Here is a 20,930-nt window from a genome sequence, read left to right as displayed (position 1 = left end):
CCTGTGCCCGGGTGGGCTATTCCACGTAAAAAAAAGATAAATAAATAAAAAAAAAATATATTAAAAATAAATAAATAAAATCTACATTCAAGAAAATAACAACAACTCATATATACTGCTGTTTGCAGTTTTACACAGGTCTAACTGTTACCAGTTCCATACTTTTTTACATTTACTCTTTCAGGCTGGTTCTCTCTCGGGCCCAGTCTGGGGTAAATACATACGACAGATTCTGGACAAATGGCAGTTTCTTTCTCTCTCACTAAAGTCGTATCAAGTTATTACATATTTTCATTATTTTCACTCTGACAAAGAATTGCAAATATTTTTAAATTTTCTAATAAACCCTTGTGGGCTCCTCCACGGGCACCGAACTACAGGTTGGGGACCAATGGTATAAGGATAGTGAATCCTATGATGATGGATCATCCCCAAATGAATGGGACAGTGGGCCATGGTGGGTCAGACCAGATTAGCAATCTACTGCAGCTAGTTTAGGTTTATATAGGTGTTGATCCACCTACCATTTACTGGAAACATATTGCATAGTCATTTATCAAATTGCACATAGCCTGCATTTTACTGTACTGCCTGTTGCCCAACGAAATGCCATTTTTTACCACTTAGCAAAATGTGGATTATTACAGCATAATCACCTAATTCCAGATCATGCGCAATCTCCTTGGGACACACCTTGGCAACAGCGGTCTCTATGTTTTGTGCCGATTGATTCAGAGCAATGTAGATGCTCATATGGTGCGTGGAGCAATCTTTTTCTTAACATCTGCACTGTGGGGGAGTAATAAAGTTTCCTCCCTTAACTACAAACCAGCAGCAGTACTTCCAACATTCAGAGAGGTTGGTTCTGATGAGTTTGTATTATGAAAGACACAAAGACCAGTTTTTGCCTTTACATGACATTGTACATAAGATAGCTTTTTCTTAATATACTTTGTATACCATCAGGAAAGTTTCTTATTTTTGTTTGTATCTATAATTTTTTCTATAAGATAATGTAGTGACTTGCAACAATTCAATCATTCTTATTCATTAATTTAAGTATGATATTGTTAAATTTTTCAACTTATGTTAGAATTTCTCCCATTTTTTCTGAACTTTTCAACTGTATCTTGACTACTTCATATATGACCATTTAGAGCATACTGCTAGCCAATTCAATACATTACAGTACATTGTTTCTCACATAAATTTGCAGGGTTAGATTCTAATAGCCTTTATATATTGTAAATTGGTTGTGAATTTGGTTAAAGTGCTGTTACTTTCCCAGTCTCTAGATAATTCCCTGAAATTCATTCAAATTCTCTTAACAATTGTTATTCTTCTCTTAATACATTAACATTCTCGGGATCTCCTGAAATTTCTTTAAGAGCCTGTCACTTGCTCCGTTTGGAACCTGCAAAATGACCAGAAATCAAAGAGAAGATATTTTTTCCCGGGCACTATTTGTGGCCAAGATATTGTCAAATATTTATTCAAATTATGCCATTCTGCATAAAAAAGGCTGGGAAACCATATGAAACCCTTAAAAATAAGATAAAATAAAAAATAAAGTCTATTTTGGCAAGAATAAGTGAAAAGTGAGAGTTTACTATTGAATCCCCTTGTGCTGTACCCACATCATTGCATCAGTCAGCATAAAGTGCACATGGCAAGAAAAGGTGAATGATGAGGAAGACAATGATGCATTCAGAAAAAAAGTTAACGTAAAAAGTAATGGAGTTACTGAATAGAAAGTGAAAATAAGTGGATGTTAGGCGCGCAGTTGCCAAAATATTTATACATAGACCTTATATTTCCTTGCTTGTTTTTTGTTGAAATATTTTTAAAGTATTTTTTTATGATGGACTATTACTGTACACAAACTAAGGAAGAGAAATAGACCAGTTAGAAGTTTCTGTGACAAAAATTGAAATTTTGGCATTAATATTTCCATTTACCACTTAGACGAGGCAGGTCTTGGCATATGCAAGACACTGGCGATGCCATTATGAATACATATAAAATAAGCACAATATATTCTTTATAATTCACCATGCACATTCCTCTACTTCACTACATTTCACTATCACTTACTATTTTTCCAAGTTAGGCCTATATATTACGACATGCTTTTGTGTGGTATATGCGACTGTATTGTGGGCAGCCATTTCACCATCTCATAAATTAAAAAATATTTCACTATTTCATAATAAATATTTCAATACACATCACTTCTTAAGAATAAATATTGAGGTTGTAAGTAATAGTTATTTGGAGATAGTGGCGCAAACACCACGGTAGTCATTTTTATATAGTGCCCTGGACACACACACCTCTCGCTTTGTGAGCCAGATGCAAAACTAGAGTCTTTGTTTGGAGGCCACTTTGTCTATCACACATGAAAGTGTTGCCACCTAGCCTTAAAACTTGGATCCATGCAGGAGAGTGGCATGAAGAAAGTGGCTTTAAAATTTGAAGTAATTCGATCAGGAACTTTTAGAGAAAATGAACTATATGACAAGATGGCATGTCTGATCATGAGGAAAAAGTTTCATTAACATTAAATCAAAATGCCACATAGGAGTGAATGATCCCGAGAGTGTTAACTAAACTTTTCTGAAAAAGCAAATAATGAGTGACAAAAATTTTATACCGGTATATCTAATACAAAAGAAAGGATTGGGAGGAGAAGAAAAATACCAGTACAGTACAGTAAGTCCCCATTGAACAAAAGGGTTACGTTCCACTACAATGCTTTCGTTAAGTGAATTTTCGTTCATCGAAACCATTATCCCATATAAATTATTGTAATAAGTGGGATGCGTTCCAGGACACTCCATAAATGCTGACTTATACTCGCTGTGCAATGTGCATACGTAAATATTTTTATATTTTATGTTAATTCTATACTAAGCTCTCTGATTTATATACATGTATATACAGTGGTCCCTCGGTTAACGAACACAATTTGTTCCACAGAGTCGTTCGTTAACCGAATCTATTATTTCAATGGGATATTGGGTAATTGGTTCCAATTCACAGAAAAACTATACATACCGGTAAAAGAATTAACAAAACATTAAATATAAACTAAATACAGTACTGTACAATAATAAATAAAAAACAATTGAATACTGTATTTTAACTTACTTTGAGGTGTATGTCGTATTACCGGCAAGTTTGTATACACATCAAACAGCTGATTGTAGAGGCAGTCGATGATGACATGCCATATTCTTTACAGAGTGCATTGGTTCTCATGCCTTCTTCATGTTTCATAATAATTTCTACGCTGTATATTATCAATATGTTAAATAAATTTTAGAATGACCAATAATTTTAATGTAAAAATGCTAAAATATTCAAGAGACCAACAAAATTGATGTTTACTCCACTGTAAACAAAGTTAAACTGAGAAGCGTTGGTGGGTGATTCAATCAGTTGATGGGCACACATAAACTGTTCCCTGTACTGTCTGTATTATCAATATGTTAACTAAATTTCAGAATGACCAATAATTTTAATATAAAATATGCAGAAATATTCAAGAGACCAGCTTTCTTGATATTTACTTCACTGGAAACGAATGTAAACACAGAACCAATTACTGTATTGGCGGACTAGCCAATCAGCCGATGCGCACATCAAAACGTGTTTGTCGTAAGGATTTTGTTAATCAAAGTTTTGTTCGTTAATCAAACTGAAAATCCTTATGGGAGCTAAATTGTTAACCGAAATTTTGTTAATTGGACCGTTCGTTAATCGAGGGACCACTGTATACCGTATCACTCTATGAACGTGGCAGAGTGTATTTCTTGTGTTTACCCATAACCGGTCTTTCACTTGCCAGTTTCTTATGAAACTCAAAACCTTCTTGTAGTGTACTCCACTTTTGATAACAATCGTTTTTTTTTTTTAGTTATTAGAATATATTACACTCCTGTTGTACATCCAGTCCTATACTGGAAGTTGTAACTTTCTTTAAAATGCAATAAAGTTTCACCTTTTTCTCACAGTTCATGTTGATATTCAACTACATATTATGCTTCAGTTAATGTTTTCTCTTTCCATTTAAGCATTAATATCTGACTAATACCCATTTATGTGTGTTTTAACAAACTTCTTTATTTTTTAGGCTGCTAAAAATGGTCATATATTGGTTATATATGAGGTAGCTCTAAGTATTCAGAAGTTGGTGTCCAAGATGTATATGGAGCTCCATTTATCATCGTGGGATCTTGTTCTGGACACACTCATCAAACTGTTTGAACACACAGGTGAGGAAAATAAATAATTAGTTAAGTCAGAATCATCTGTCCTAAAATTCATCTCATCTCATTATTGTGGAATGCAAAGATTATTGTCTTGGCATTATATCGTGTAATATTTATTATATTTTCAGAATGTTCCTTAATCTGTTTCCAACCATAAATATGATCCCTTCTACTCTTTGATCCTTTTTACCAGGTTTTATAAATATACATTGAGGATAGATATTACATAGATTGTTATGTCATGAAATACCTCATGTAAGACCTTTCAAAATGTGCAAGATACAATAAGTCCTCGCTTAACGTCGGGGTTACGTTCCTAAAAATGCAACGTTATACGAAACAACGTTAAGCGGATCAATTTTCCCTATAAGAAATAGATAAAATACGGGAGTTACGTTCCTGAGCCTCCCTTTGCCCCATGAAATACATTACATATACAGAAAATCATTGCCATTTCTATAGAAAATAATGCATACATATACAACTACTAAGTTTGTATTGGTACTCACCGATGGGCAGAGGTGGTAGAGTGAGTGTGTGGTGGGTAGTGAAGAAGAGGAGGCGGATGGAGGGAGGGGAGGAGTGTGGCGGGAGCGGAGGAGTATGGCAGGAGCGGAGGGGGAGGGCGGGAGAGTAGGAGGATGGTGAGTCACTGAGACTGCGCCGAACCGAGAGAGCATAGTGGGGCCAGACGAGAGAGGGTGATGCGCCATCAAAAGTAGTCCGTGACGATGCAAAACGACGTAGTATCGGATCACCGGGATGTTAAACGAATTTTTGATCCCTAAAGTTTAGTGACGCAGTACCGAAACAACGTTAAGCGGGACGACGTTAAGCGTGGACATACTGTATAAGACATTAGTTATATATGGAAAAGAGTTACATCACAAAATCCAGTGGTGACAAAAAAATCAGTTAGCACTATGCCATTCTGCACCAGCTAATGCTTCCTGGATGCCAATCTCCCTCACTTTTTATGCATCCTTCAGTCAATTATTTTATCCTTGTAGCATCCATCCTATTGACACTTTTTCACTTGCATCTCTTTATATAATTTTTCTTGTTCTGTGCATCTATTTACTTTTCACATTGGCCTGAAGCACACTATTTTGTTGCCTTCCTCGTACCCATGCTTCACACCCATATAAAAGTGTTGGTGCAATATTTCCCCTCTACATATGCATAATTGCCTTCTTTAAGAGAATATTCTTTCCATATTTTTCTCCATCCACCTTTACTCTTTTCCTTCTGTCATCATTGTGTTTGCTGTCATGTTCAATTGTCTGTATCTGAGACACTCCTTTTCTCCATTCTTGCTAACATTTATTCTCCACTTCTCCTTTCTCTTTATTTTCAATATTTTACTTTTGTCACAGTTATCACATATGCAATCAACTTTCTCCTTCCTGACTCATTAACATTAGTAACTTTTCTGATGAATTACTCACTTAAGGAGTTTCATGTGAAAACAGCAGCTGACCCAACTTATTCATCAAACTTATAACTCTCCATCACACTTCCTTTCACCACCTTTTACTACATGATCCATGAAAATATTAAAAAACCATAGTGACATTGCACATCATTGGTTAGTCTTAATTTCAGTAATACAGTTATATTTATTTTGTCATAATTTAATATATATACACAGTATTACCCTGTGTAGCTTTACATGGTTTCACTTTCCGCGATTTCTCATTTACGCGGTACCTTGCCAGAACCGGACTTTCACTTTCCACGGTGCATCTACTCATATACGCTGTGAAATATAATTATTATTTTTTATTTAGCGCATAAAATTCATACAAATTACCCGGCCAGAATATAATTTACATTGCTGGAATTCTTACAATATGATGATCATTTTGAATATAAACATCATGGATTTTGCATTAGACATACAAATTTTAGATCTTATGTAATAATTTGGTTTACACAAAGCAAATATTTTATCTTTTGTGCAAAATATATGAAGTTTACATTCAAAATATTCCCTGACCTGCAAGGAATCCAGAAATGTCACTTATATTATCCTAACTTTAGTCTGAGGTATTATTTATTACTAAATGTTAAAATCTAGTGTTTCACCCAATCATTTCTCAGAGAGGTAGGGGCCAGTGAGCTGGGAAGAGGGGGGGGGGGAGATTTGAGTCCATTATTTGAATGGACATAACCTGGCGACTGTATTTCTCTTAAATATTAATTGTGTGAGCATACCATCATAAAATTTAGATGTTATTTTTGCTACAACATAGGTATTGTGGGAAAAAGTGGAGTTTGGGGGTCGGGCCAGTCTCTATTGGAATTAATCCCATATGTTCTGTTGTTTACTTTACGCGGTTTTCACTTTCCGCGGTACCCTGTGGGTTCAATTGACCGCGTAAATTGGGGTACTACTGTGTATGTATGTATGTATGTGTATATATATATATATATATATATATATATATATATATATATATATATATATATATATATATATATATATATATATATATATATACACACGGAACAACTGCCTTATCCACACACTCTTCAGAAGATGTCTTGAATAAAGACTCAGCCAAGGTGTGCCACTTCCTCCCATTTTATACATATATATATATATATATATATATATATATATGTATATATATATATATATATATATATATATATATATATATATATATATATATATATATATATATATATATATATATATATATATATATATATATATATATATATATATACTGAAAGGTCACATGATGAACCGCGGAAAGTGAAAGTTCGGTTCTGGCAAGGCACCGCTTATATGAGAAATCGCGTAAAGTGAAACCGCGTAAAGCGGGGTAATACTGTAATTTTATTTGGTTACTCTACAACTCTGGTGGCTGGTTCCTAACCCCATGAATTTGTTATATTCTTATGGGATTAATTACTTCGATAACCGTAGTTTCACACCTTTTTATGGTCCTTTTATGCGCTGGTTATCTGGGTATGCCTGTACCTTTAAATTATTCTTATTCTTCTACCAACCTACCCCCCACTTATGGTCTTTATGGTACATTCTCTCTCCTTAGATCACCAGTTTCTATAACTTTTCTTTATTTCTCCAGGAATAGTTAAACATTTCAGGACAGGTTCTAATGACTTGGATCCAAGTGATTCAGATGAACATAGATGTGGTCATGGCTTACTACTGAAAAGTTTTTATGTTATTTTTGGCAGCTGTTTGAACTTGTTAATCAGTGATAAGGGGTGAAGTTTGAGTATCTTTTTAAAGTTTCTTTAATTTTCTGGCTTAAAACTGATTTTTTGGTGGTTTACAGTTGCTTTAGAAGAGGGGCAAGAAAAGCAAGCAATTCTGGCTGTGCTGAAGGATATATTGGATGTGATTGAACAACTTATTGACTTACAGCAGTTTGGAGGATCATCTGATAAATTTTTCTCCATCATTAATCTTTATTCTGACCTCCGTCCGGTAAGTAAACTAATATTAACAATAGTAATTATATGGCAAGTATACAGTAATTTTTTTGTATTGGGTGTGCAATAGATACCTGGTTTTTTTTTTTTTTTTTATTAAAACCCAGCCAACTCACTAGGCAGTGCTTCCATACTAACCTAAAGGCTACCCATTGTGAAATTAACTCTCATTGGACATGGGAATGTATCTATATGTGTTAATAAATCTTCCACTTTGCATTATAATGTTAGTACATTTAAAAAACATTCAGGTGTTTATGGCACACCCTGTATGAAGCAATGTACAGTAGAAGTCCAAAAATCCGGACTGCTTGGGGATTGGGTCGTTCCGGATTTTCGGATTTTCCGGATTTTCAGGCAGTACTTTTAAAATTCAAATTTAAGGAGGAATAAGAAGAGATGAAAAGGTACATTTTGATAGTTTATTCATTAGCAAATATAGCATGCTTCTTTTATCAAAACGAGCAGTTTTAAAGAAAAAGCTATGAATTCTAGAATTTTATTCTTTGCCTTTTTTATATCTTAAATTATAGACTTTCCAATGTCGTATGTTTCCATTAGAACAGTATTGCTCACACCACGTTCTAGTTTCTTAATTATTTCAAGTTTGTCACTCAATTTCAACGTGTTCTTTCTTTTCACACAGCGAAGTTTATCTACTTTAGGAGCCATTATTATGGGCTTGTACAGTACTCTGTAAATGGAAAGAGTAGGACTCAAAATTACATACGTTGTCACAGTTTGATTGCTCGTTTTAAAGTGGCGACTGCGTGGTCCCTTGTTGTCTCTGTGCAGCTGTGGCGCTCACGCATGCGCACACACACACAAAAGCCCGCTAAATTAAAAAAAAAAAAGTGAGTTTTCGAAAAGTCCGGATTCTCCGGTGGTCCGGATTTCTGGCATCCTGGAGGCTCTAGATATCATAAATTATACTGAAGCTCAAGTGAGGTTGTCATGAAGCTATTACAGGAAATATAGGATGCTATGAAACTCCCACCATAGTATGGCAAATTTGAAGTACAGTGAAACCTTCTTATAACATACTTCTCTTTCCAGATAATCTGTTAGAAGGGGGTTTGACATTTAATGGACAATCAATATATGAACTTTCCTTTCTATATAGTTCAGTAAATTGAGGTTTCATTGTAATGTATTGAAGAGTATTCTGAGAATTGTGGACTAACCCTCTCATTCCTAGGCACGTACCTCATATGCCTGTAGCTTCCGATTTTGTTTCAATGAAGCTATTGTTCTTTAATATCTTGACTTGAGCATATCTTGTGAGTTGAGTTGCTCATGGCTTATGGCATGGGAGTACTGGTCTATAAGTTAAAGAAATAATATGCCCCTATGTGTGGTTTCTACATAGATATTGTGTGGCTTCTTCTATTGGTGTGAGAGGGGAGAGTAGCCCTTTGGTCAACATTCAGGGGTCGCTTCTGCTTCTGAGCTAGCCTAAGTCTAGAATTATCTATATAGGAGGGGAGGGGCAGATGTAGGCCTCTCATGAGCGAGATATCCTAGAATCTGGGTAATTTTTGTGCAGGCCTTCAGCGGGTTTACTTACACCAAATGGATGTTTTTTCGTTTGTTTTATCTTTCATGCATGCCCAGTACACAACAGTACAATATAGTAAAATAAAACAGGTAGGGTGGGGGATTAGTGGTCTCATATTACTGACCTTCTGATGGAATGTCAGGTCACCCTTTTTTGGCCGGGGGATTAGTGGGTCTCATGACCTGAAGATACCTTGAATAAACACGAAAACTAAAGTATTTTTAGGGAGATTGTGATAAGTATAGGTATAAATGAGCAAAGTTGTATCCCTTCAATATTACATTACATAACATTTTAAAATATGGAGTGAGAAAGCAGAAAGGTGTCGGTGATTAGAGAGATGTAGTGGAAAAGAGTGGTAACATGGACCAGTGTTGCCAAGCGATAAGCTCCCCAACAGCTGATCTTTTAATTCGTCTCCATGCAGTCACACAACAACACCCTCACTGAATGCTTGTTGTCCTAATTCCCGTGTGTGTGTGTGTGTGTGTGTGTGTGTGTGTGTGTGTGTGTGTGTGTGTGTGTGTGTGATAATTAACGGTTTATTGAAAAAGTTCTGCAGCCCGAAGGCTGAAAATATACATTGGGCATAAATGACTTATTACATACATTGGTGGTTTAACAAAAGCCTTCATTAGAGAAAGGTAAAGGAACATACAGTGAACATACAGATTAATGTAGGTGTTGAACAGCAAAAACGTAGTGTAGTAACTCCCTCCCAGATGGTGTTAGGAGGGACCTCACGTGGTGTAGTAGTTCCCTCACAGATGGTGTTATGAGGGGCCTCACGTGGTGTAGTAATTCCCTCACAGATGGTGTTATGAGGGGCCTCACGTGGTGTAGTAATTCCTCACAGATGGTGTTATGAGGGGCCTCACGTGGTGTAGTAATTTCACAGATGGTGTTATGAGGGCCTCACGTGGTAGTAATTCCCTCACAGATGGTGTTATGAGGGGCCTCACGTGGTGTAGTAATTCCCTCACAGATGGTGTTATGAGGGGCCTCACGTGGTGTAGTAATTCTCTCACAGATGGTGTTATGAGGGGCCTCACGTGGTGTAGTAATTCCCTCACAGATGGTGTTATGAGGGGCCTCACGTGGTGTAGTAACTCCTTCACATATGGTGTTATGAGGGGCCTCACGTGGTGTAATAATTCCCTCACAGATGGTGTTATATGAGTGAGGTGTGGTTCCAGGCCTTCCTATCGTAGACGGATTAACACATCACTGGTAGTTGGGTCTCACGGGCCGTTATCACTGGGTACCTGGGACCTCACTGTGTGAAAGGTCAACTTGGGTACCATTGTTACTGTTGAGTTGTTCTCACTGACTTAAGCACTGTTCACCTCTGTTTAACACTGGTTCCATTTCTTTCCTAAATGAAATAGTAACTTCTGGCGTGAACTTGTTGATATTCCGGTGGGGAGGAGGGTTCAGGGGAGGGAGTTGGTATGGGCCAACATAACAGTTGACCTGGCTGCTCCGAGAGGAGCGCCAGGTACGTCTTGACCCTTCGGTGGTCAAGGATGTAGTGTGTGTGTGTGTGTGTGTGTGTGTGTGTGTGTTATTGAAAAAGTTTTGCAGCCCTAAGGCTGAAAATATACATCGGACATAAATGACTTACTACATACATTGACATTGGTGGTTTAGCAAAAGCCTTCATTAGAGAAAGGTAACGGAACATAGTGAACATACAGATTAATGTTTACAGTTGAGGTCACGTAGATCTTGTGCGCTGAGGTGTTGAACGGCAGATACGTAGTGTAGTAACTCCCTCACAGATGGTGTTATGAGGGGCATCACATGGTGTAGTAATTCCCTCACAGATGGTGTTATGAGGGGCCCAATGTGGTATAGTAATTCCCTCGCAGAACACAAGAATGGAGGAAACTGCAGCGAGCCCATTGGCCCATACTGGGCAGTCCCAGTATGGGCCAATATGCCCACTGCAGCCACCTCCACTCCTATGCTCCCATGTTCCCATGTTCTGCGAGGGAATTACTACACCACATCAGGCCCCTCACAACACCTTCTGTGTGCGTGTGAGTGTGTGTGTGTGTGTGTGCGTGCGTGCGTGCGTTTAGCTTGCCAAGCACAATGCAGGATTTGAAGAAGTTGATGAAGAGTTTGCTCAGGAGTCAGGTGGTGAGTTGACATGCCAACACACTTACACAGCACACACATTAACAGCACTACTAAACCATTGTCTTATTACAATTTACATTATAATTTATATTTTAAAATTAATTGATACATGACAGCTCGACAGGGCTACTTTTGCACGAAGACAACTGATTTATGAATAAACCAGGGCATATGGAGACTCATTATACATAAGTGATATCACAAAGCTTTGAAACTGCAACCACATAAATTATCACAACTTTTACTCAAATGTACTAAGTTAATTACTAAAATTATTATGTATGGTGCAAAATAAGTGATGTTTATACTCAAATTAATTGCTATCTTACATGAATTCCAGCAAGCCAAATTATATTCTCGTAAGTCAAGTCAGTGGCATTTTATGAACGTTAATCTATCCTCAGTGGGGGGGGGGGGGTAAAAGTGACCGCGCCACCCCCCTCCCCGTACAGATACATGTGCATGACTACATGGTCACTTCTACTGTACATACATTACATAACATTAAATAAAAGCTACATACAGTATTTTTTACATTAATTTTACTACATCTACAACCATCGTTAGGCGAGGCTTTAATATACAATCAAGGACATAAGTCGTGTCGCGGTTTTGTCCGAAGATTAAATATAACTCGTGAAACATTATGGGAGCCCTACCACAAGGCAGAGCGCACCAAAAAGTTTAGCCCTTTGACATATGTTCTCACCAAATTTCACGACACAACTTTTGTCTTTCATTGAACACAAAGAGCAATACAATAAGCTCTAATGCCCGCCCACTCATTTCATTCCAAATTCTATTGGATAATTGCTTTTGTTACGAGTTGGGGATTTAGAATATAGTTAAAAGTCTACCCAGATCCCAACAGGCAACAACAATAAAAAAACAATGACAATCGGACTATAAAAGGGTAGACAAAGGATGCGAGTTTGTGTTGTGTATAATAAAGTACCATAAATTCCTTAACAAAATATTCAGCTTCTTATAAATTACCTTTAACTATACTTAACCTAAACATTAACAGTATATACATATTTATACAACATACAATAATTTGAAGCAAGGTGGAGGTGGGGAGGCAATATAAGATTACAAATACTTAAGTGCGGAGCTGAGATGGCTGACGAGTAAGGCTGAGTATTGTAGAAGACGGTAGGTAGTCACTGTGCCGTAGGTTTCCTGGATAGGTGATCCTGTGGTCACTTCCCAGAGTGAACTGAACTCTCATCGAACTGGAGCTGATGAGGAAGACTTGGAGGAGGTGACTCAACAACCAGGACATGGAGAAGGGAAACCCCGGAGTGGTAACTAAGACTAGTCATACTCGGGTTTTGTCCCTAGATGGCGTTGCTCGTGGTGCTGGGTAGGTAGATCAGGACAATAGATGGCGTGGTTCGTAGTGCTGGGTAGGTAGATCATGACAATTGATGGCGTGGTTCGTAACACTTTGGAAAAAATCCCTTAATGGCAACTGGAAGCTGACGGGAATCAGTCCTGTCCAACGGTAGGAGATACTGTACAGCGATACACACACCTCCAATATTTATTATATTATATATTCTTGTATGATCAGCCACTTATGGTGTATGTTTTATCATTGATAATATAAAATCTTAAATGCTGTGATATAACATGTATAGAAAAATGACGAAATATTGCGTCATGCTCCCAGGTCCTCTGTGTTGGAGGTTTGGGGAGGGAGGGAGGGAACTAACCGCACACCCCCCAAAAAAGTTCATGCCTCTACCCTACTCCTCTCCATGCCTGCCATTCCTATTGTAAAATGTTTTACTTTATTTTTTATTTATTAATTAATAAAGATATTTTTACTGTAATAATTTGTGCTTAATGTGTTTAATATTTTATATTAACCATGATAAAACATACACCATAAGAGGCTGATCATTGGTGGAAAGTGGAGTGCCAGTCCCTGCCTGCACCTTGCCTCTCTTCCTACACCTTGCCTCCCAACCTACCTCCAACTCAGTGTCTCACACAAAAGACTGTAAACTAGATGTTGTGTGTATGTATGATGTGGTGTTGGGGTATTTATTAATGAACAATGAATAAAAATATTGTATTGTTAATGACAGTACAGTAGTTTGATGAATAGTAGTGACAATTGTAGTATGCTACTATTCATCAAACGACTGTCATTGACAATACAAGATTGCTTATTTATTAATTAATGCCACATCACACCCAGACACCTAACACCACTAACACACCCCCATAGTGTATGACATAAATTTATGAGTGGTTAACTATGTGGTGGTGAATTGAAAGATCAGCTGTTGAGGAGCTTAGCGCTTGGCAACACTGGTGCATGTTACCGCTCCTTTCCACTCCATCTCTCTAATCACCCACACCTTCCTGCTTTGTCACTCCACATTTTAAATTATTTTCTAACGTAATGTTGAAGGGATACATTATGAAAAGTGTAAGTATAAAAAATACTGTATTTTAGCTTTCACGTTTATTCAAGACATCTTCAGGTCCTCTGACCCACTATTCCCCCACCTGACAATGGGTGACCTGACATTGTATCAGGTAAGTAATATGAGACCACTAATACCCCACCCTACCTCCACCTGACATTATGTCAGGTCAGGTCAGTTACACGAGAACCACTAATCACCCACAGCTTCAAGGGAGTGCAAAATACCAGTCTTTGCTGTAACACACAGCTTCTTTCATGACCATATGATATAGATTTTTAGTTTAGACTCTTGGAAACCTTCCCAGCACACAGAAATATTCTGAGGATGTGGGCTAGTGTTTGTCTGTTCAAGATGCACAGTTTAAACACTCGGAAAGTTTTTCCAGTAACCGGAAATATTTCCGGTTAGCCGGAAATCTCTCATCCCCAGAAGTGCTCTGCACCAATTGTTCCGGCAAACGGGGATATCACTGCACTGTACTTAGAAATGTTTAAATTTTTATTGGTGCAGATGACGGAGAAGTAGTGTTGTTTTTAGTTTCTTTCCCTCAGGAGAAGGTGTCCCTCATATTTTATAAAATCTCTTAATTTGTAAGGCCTAGAAGCCCCTATTATTTCTTCGTCGTATGCACCTCTCCTAGTGCAAGATGGGGAGGAGACAGGTCTTCCCGTCTTTCTTTGGTGCTGGGGGAGGAGTGGGTAGCGTGGAAGGGAACGTCCTCTCCTTCGTGGAGTAAGCCGGCCTTCTACGCAAGCTTTTGAGTTTTATATATTGATATTTAAATGATTTTTACAAAAGTTTTATGTTATTTTTTGTATTAATTGATATTAGTCTTTTAAGCCTTTTTTATAATTCAGCGACATATGACCTAAGGTGTTGTGCCGCCAGGGATGTAATTACCACGATCAATCAATCAACACGATTATTTTGAATTATGAGGTTTTTACTAACTCTGAACCACATTTATACAGTATAAAGTGGAATAAGTGTTAAAGAACTGTCTGATAAATATGACATTGGAGTGCAAGTGTACAACTAAAGATTCATGTTGTACAATTAGATTTAGGTTTTAGCAATTGTTTAGCAAATTTTCATGTTTTTAATGCTTATTCCGCAAAGCCGTGCCTTTCGGAAATTTGGCCATGGTGGGATACCAATTAGCACGAGTTTGCGAGGTCAGACTGTGCTTATTTCTGTGTCACAATAGAATAAAATTGTGCCAGGGCACTAGCATTATGTTATAATGTGGTCCACTAAGCCTGGGCTAGGTGTATGCTTACAGAAGTTGTATCAGTACAATATGCACATTAGTTTCCTTTTTTTAACCTAAGCTTTAGTGGTTAAGAATTTTCAATAGTCCGGTACTGGTCTGGTTCCAAGCTTGCTGGTCTAGTGAGGTTCAATCTGTACCATGTAAGCACGATATGGTGAATAAAAGTTTTTCACTAGGTTTTCTTGTCAGTGGACAAGTGATTAATGTTGAAAAAAACTGACTATATTTACTTTTAAAATTCACAGCTGGGCATTATTAAAGTGTTTTTTTTTTATTGTCATTAGTATAGGTGAGTGATACCATTCATAATTTTAATTTTTTATTTATTTAGTTTAAGTCTTTCTCAGCAGAATCTTGATACTTATTTTTAAATATTATGTTTTTAGGAGTCTTCAGTTCTTCGTCTTCTTGACCACCTTGCCCAAGGTGTAGATCCTCTTCGTCCTCATTGGTTGGCAAATCTGGGCACACTGCTCAACCAGTACTATCGCCATGATCATAGACCTAACGTCAGGACCAAAGCATTAGCAGTACTTGCCGATGTGTACAACAACAACAGGTGATGTATACTGTACTCTGCTCATATAGTGTCTTTTTAAATGTGTTGCACATTATTATGTACTATACAGGTCACCTGCTGGGGGAAGAAACATTGTGGATTCAGAAAAGGAGGATTATAATATAGAGTTTTATTTTTGGTTTTCCTCCTTCATAGGGGAAGGACACCAGTAGTTTGTTTCATGCAAGGTAAAAAAACAAACACAAGTAATAAATGACATAGAACTTTCGTAAAAAAATTTTTAATGTTAATTGACAAACCTCAAAGTTTGTGTAGAAGTCCAGCCTCCTCTACGAAGGAGAGGATGTCCCCTCCCACACTACCCCTCACAGCACCAAAGAGAGACAGTAAGACCTGTCCCCCCCCCCCCCACTGGGATTGAGAGAGGTGCTTACTACAAAGACATCTGAGAACTGAGACTGGGGCATTCCACCAGGAGGTGTCGAACAGTCAATGGGATCAGGCAGTTATCACAATGAGAGCCATGTGTGGCCAATACGGAGTTGGGCCAAAGCAGTCTTTCGGCGCCGCGACAGTCGTGATATCCCCCAGGCCCCCAATGCAGGATGGATGTAAAGGGAGCTTGTTTGCTCCAACAGCATCCCATCTGCATTGGCAGCTCTTATTATACTAGCTTGATATCAGAGGCAGGTAGAGGGGAATGATGTGCCACAGGGCAAGAAGCAGCAGCTTTCGCCACAACATCACGCTCATTCCCTTTCTCTTCCACATGGGCCGGAACCCAGCAAAAACTGACTTTCCTCTCATTGTTCCTGATAAGTTTGTCCTTCATTATTTGTGATCCAGTGTTAGTTCAGCAGGAAAGAGGAATACCCAAGGAAAATAATTGATAATTGGTCTGGTGACAATGGATAATACCCTTCTCACACTTGACACAAGATTGAACTTGTGATGCAGTGGTGAAGAAACAGGGAAGACTTTGTTTGGATCAAGATTGAAATGATTTAAATTAAGTGATTCAAAATAAACTTAAGTCAGAATAATGAACATGGATCTAAATCCAATTAAAATTTTTAATGATACAGGTACTTGGTACAAAATCTCTGATTCTCCAAGAGTGTCTGTAATTGAGATCACAGATCTATCAACTTAACTTTACTCATTCTGTCCTTCCCTATATACTTCTTCTGTCTTTACCTCATCCATATTTCTTTCAAGTATATCCTGTTTCATATTATTTTATATAATAATATTTATTTAGTAAAATTGTCATACAGGTTTACAGTTGGATTTGCATGTACAGTAAAACCTCGATTAACCGACCACATATGGGGGGAAGGGGCCGACGGATAATCAAAAAGGTCGGTTAATAGTACATAAAGTCTACGGAAATACAACATACATTTTCAAAGTACCTTTCCGTAACCGACTTCATTTAAGTCCCTCTATTCATTTTTGTTCATTTGCCATTCATATTTCAATAGAATTTGCTTTAAAACATTAACCACTTTAGTAAATAAATATGAACCAGCACAGAAACCGTGAATAAAAAATGGAAAAGTCAAAGAACATGTCATCACAAAAATTGTGACCAAGTCCCAGGTTGCTGATCTGACTTTCTGCCTCATTTATACACAATTGCAGGGTCTCAATTGTTTCTCTTACTATTGACAACACAACATACATACAGGTACATTGTTTCTCACTCTTGATTTTTTTTTCATTTTTGCATTTCTTTATGGTTCTTTATTACTATCATTATTTTTATTAGCATTATCATTATTAATATTATTACATTATCCTCCCCCCAAGTCCCGATGTAGGTCAGTGACCTGTGCCTGGGTGGGCTAGTCTCCGTAAAAAAAAAAAAAAATTAGGGGTTCGGGATTGACAGTTAATCCGAAAGTCGGTTAATTGAGGGTCGGTTAATCGAGGTTTTACTGTATATATATAATCTATGCTGTAAAGGCCTGGGACTTAGGGATAGAAATCCCTTGCCAGCCTAATCAGGATCTTATAAAAGGAAAGTCAAGAACCATGGTTTTCCGAGGGATAACAAACAACCGTTCGAGATTGACATCTCTTTACTATAAAATTAACACAAAACAATGACACCACTCAAACAAACATCAAATAACAATTAAGGAGCCAAACAATTAAGGGAATCAAATAATTAACGGGAGTCAACAATTAATGGAATCAAACAAGAGAATCAAACGATTATGGGAGTCAAACAATTACTGGAGTCAAACAATTATTATTGGAGTCAAACAATTACTGGAGTCAAACAATTATTATTGGAGTCAAACAATTACTGGAGTCAAACGATTATTGGAGTCAAACAATGAACAGATATTTCCTACTGCAGCGGCCCTGGGGAAGGTTCGGGAAAGCGGTGATCCACTCTCAGGGGGAAGGTCAAGTCAGCTTCCTCATTTGACCTCTGTGGGCGATGTCTTGCTACACAGGAGAAACACTGGGGCACAGATGGTGGAGGAAGTGGCGATGACGTGGCAGCCGCGGTAGTAGGTGGGGTAGGTGTCCGGAGATTGACAGTCGATTTGTGAAGGTCTGGGGAAACAGCCCACGAGTCCAGAGCCTCAGATGAGAACACAACCAGAATTTGGACGAGCAGTGGGGAGGTGGTGCTAACTGGGTAGTGTCTGATCTCTGTGCGAGGCAGCAGTGACGCGAACAAGTAAGCGGGCGGCGAACAATCATCCTGCTTGTTACTGCCCTTACATATGCATTATACAGTTCAGCATGGTGGGGGGTTCCTCTCCTTCATGGAGGAGGCCGGCCTTCTACACAAGCTTTCAGTTGTATCTATTAAAACAAAAAATAAATAAATAAATTATTATTTTTTTTATTTTTTTTTAGAAAAGTTGTATGTTTTATTACTTATTTTTTTTTTTTTACCTTTCATTATTTGATTTTAGTCTCTTTAGTCTTTATTTTAATTTGTGACATATGACCTAAGTTGTTGTGTCACCATGGATGTAATTACCACAATCAATCAAGCAGTAAAGAAGAAAGCATTTTTTGCTTGACTGCAGACACCAGGTACCCTAACATTAATAGCATACATTAAATTAGAGACCAAAAACAAAAAAAAATCAGAAATAGAGCAAAAAACTTTACCTAAGCATTAGAAATACTACACCAGCACTCACAGTTACTTTATACAGTTGTATTGTGTTAAGAAAAAGAAATTAAATGAGTAAGCCAGTGAATGTGGTGTGATGTTAAGAAAGTCAACCAAATTACAGTAGTGGAGTCGCCTTGTCTGCATCCTGCCCCACATGGCTCATACCACCACCACCACTGCACCATTAACACACACACACAAATGCACACGTATCTAATACTTAACTTTGAAACTTTGTGAGGCTCTATGAGCAGCACTGGTTCTAATTTCCTTGCCTTTCATCTTGATGGACCGAGCGTTTGACTCGTTTACTCCAACATCTGACACATTCGTGATGCTAACGAGTTGATCCATCACTTAAATTTTCTGTAAAATTCATCACTTCCTCACTCTCTTTGCACGAGATGTACTACCACCAGTTAATGGCATTTTGAAACCACAAAAAAAGTTATAATTAAGGTTAGAATTCCTCAAGAAAAGCATTGGAGAACACAACAGTTTGGTAAGCAGCAGGACGTCACATCATGGTAGATACCCACAATTTTTAAAATAAGCACCGTACCTCAGTTGCTTCACTCTATCCATCACACTCAACATGTTCAGTGACTGAAGAACTTCGTGACCAATGTGATCTCTTGTGTTCAAATCAAGAATGAACCTCCTTGCTAGATTTTGAATACAGTAATTTGTAGCTTGGATTTTAGCTTCTGTGATAGGGCAGAGTACCATGACTAGCAGGAATAGTCCAAGTGACATTGTATGAGTACCAAGCAAAGAACCCTATGGGCATATCTGAAAGGCATGTAGCATTTTTATAGAGAAAATTTATTTTGGCATAACCTTGTTGATCTGTATTGTTTCTGGAAAATCAGACATTCAGTAAATCTGGATGTTGATAACTGTTTTCAGTGATATAACTGTTTCGTACTGTAAATTGTTTTCCCATAGTATAAATAGTAGAAGTGCTTCTACATGTGTACTGGGTACGAGTGTGTCACCAGCGAGTGAAAAATCTTTACGGCGAGTCAGATTAAAAAATTACAACTCCGTCGGGTGAGAAATAGGCGAGCAATAATTTTGCCCCATGCAAAAGTGAACTAAACCTCTTATGTAGATCCTACGATTTTGAAAGATTTTATGTTGAATATTTCTTCAATCTGCATAAGAATGCTGTCTCACCAAGGCACCACCAACACAGGAAAAGACGGCGAGTGAACGTGTACTAATTAATATTGTACAATTGCAATGAATCAATATAGTTTTTATAAAAAAAAATCAGCTCGGGCTTTAAGTTTAGCAAACAGTCAGCCACAGAAAAATGGTAAGATTATAGGTAAAATAATTCAACCAATGGTAATTGTAATCCTGTAAGGAAGAGAGCAGAAGACAAGCACGTATTGTGACACACGCACGCACGCACACACCTTTTTCAATAAACCGTTAATAATTATTATTATTACACCACACACCACACACCTCTCTCTCTCTCTCTCTCTCTCTCTCTCTCTCTCTCTCTCTCTCTCTCTCTCTCTCTCTCTCTCTCTCTCTCTCTCTCTCTCTCTCTCTCTCTCTCTCTCTCTCTCTCTCTCTCTCTCTCTCTCTCTCTCTCTCTCTCTCTCTCTCTCTCTCTCTCTCTCTCTCTCTCTCTCTCTCTCTCTCTCTCTCTCTCTCTCTCTCTCTCTCTCTCTCTCTCTCTCTCTCTCTCTCTCTCTCTCTCTCTCTCTCTCTCTCTCTCTCTCTCTCTCTCTCTCTCTCTCTCTCTCTCTCTCTCTCTCTCTCTCTCTCTCTCTCTCTCTCTCTCTCTCTCTCTCTCTCTCTCTCTCTCTCTCTCTCTCTCTCTCTCTCTCTCTCTCTCTCTCTCTCTCTCTCTCTCTCTCTCTCTCTCTCTCTCTCTCTCTCTCTCTCTCTCTCTCTCTCTCTCTCTCTCTCTCTCTCTCTCTCTCTCTCTCTCTCTCTCTCTCTCTCTCTCTCTCTCTCTCTCTCTCTCTCTCTCTCTCTCTCTCTCTCTCTCTCTCTCTCTCTCTCTCTCTCTCTCTCTCTCTCTCTCTCTCTCTCTCTCTCTCTCTCTCTCTCTCTCTCTCTCTCTCTCTCTCTCTC

The 20,930-nt window shown here is 38.0% G+C and overlaps 1 protein-coding gene across 5 annotated transcripts in view; it reads left to right on the top strand.

Moving 5' to 3' along the window:
* The window catches only part of LOC121871778 (tuberin-like), a 286,863-nt gene that overhangs the window by 47,524 nt on the left and 218,409 nt on the right, over positions 1-20,930 (top strand). For all 5 annotated transcript variants that reach the window (XM_042374251.1, XM_042374253.1, XM_042374252.1 and 2 more), the window contains exons 6-9: positions 667-858; positions 4,136-4,277; positions 7,589-7,740; positions 15,552-15,724. In XM_042374251.1, coding sequence (XP_042230185.1) covers positions 667-858; positions 4,136-4,277; positions 7,589-7,740; positions 15,552-15,724 — 659 coding nt within the window. The remainder of the gene's footprint in view (positions 1-666; positions 859-4,135; positions 4,278-7,588; positions 7,741-15,551; positions 15,725-20,930) is intronic.

This window comes from Homarus americanus, unplaced genomic scaffold (genome assembly GCF_018991925.1).
Source record: "Homarus americanus isolate GMGI-L3 unplaced genomic scaffold, GMGI_Hamer_2.0 scaffold39675, whole genome shotgun sequence".
Classification (NCBI taxonomy): Eukaryota; Metazoa; Arthropoda; class Malacostraca; order Decapoda; family Nephropidae; genus Homarus; species Homarus americanus.
This window is presented reverse-complemented; position numbering and strand designations above follow the sequence as displayed.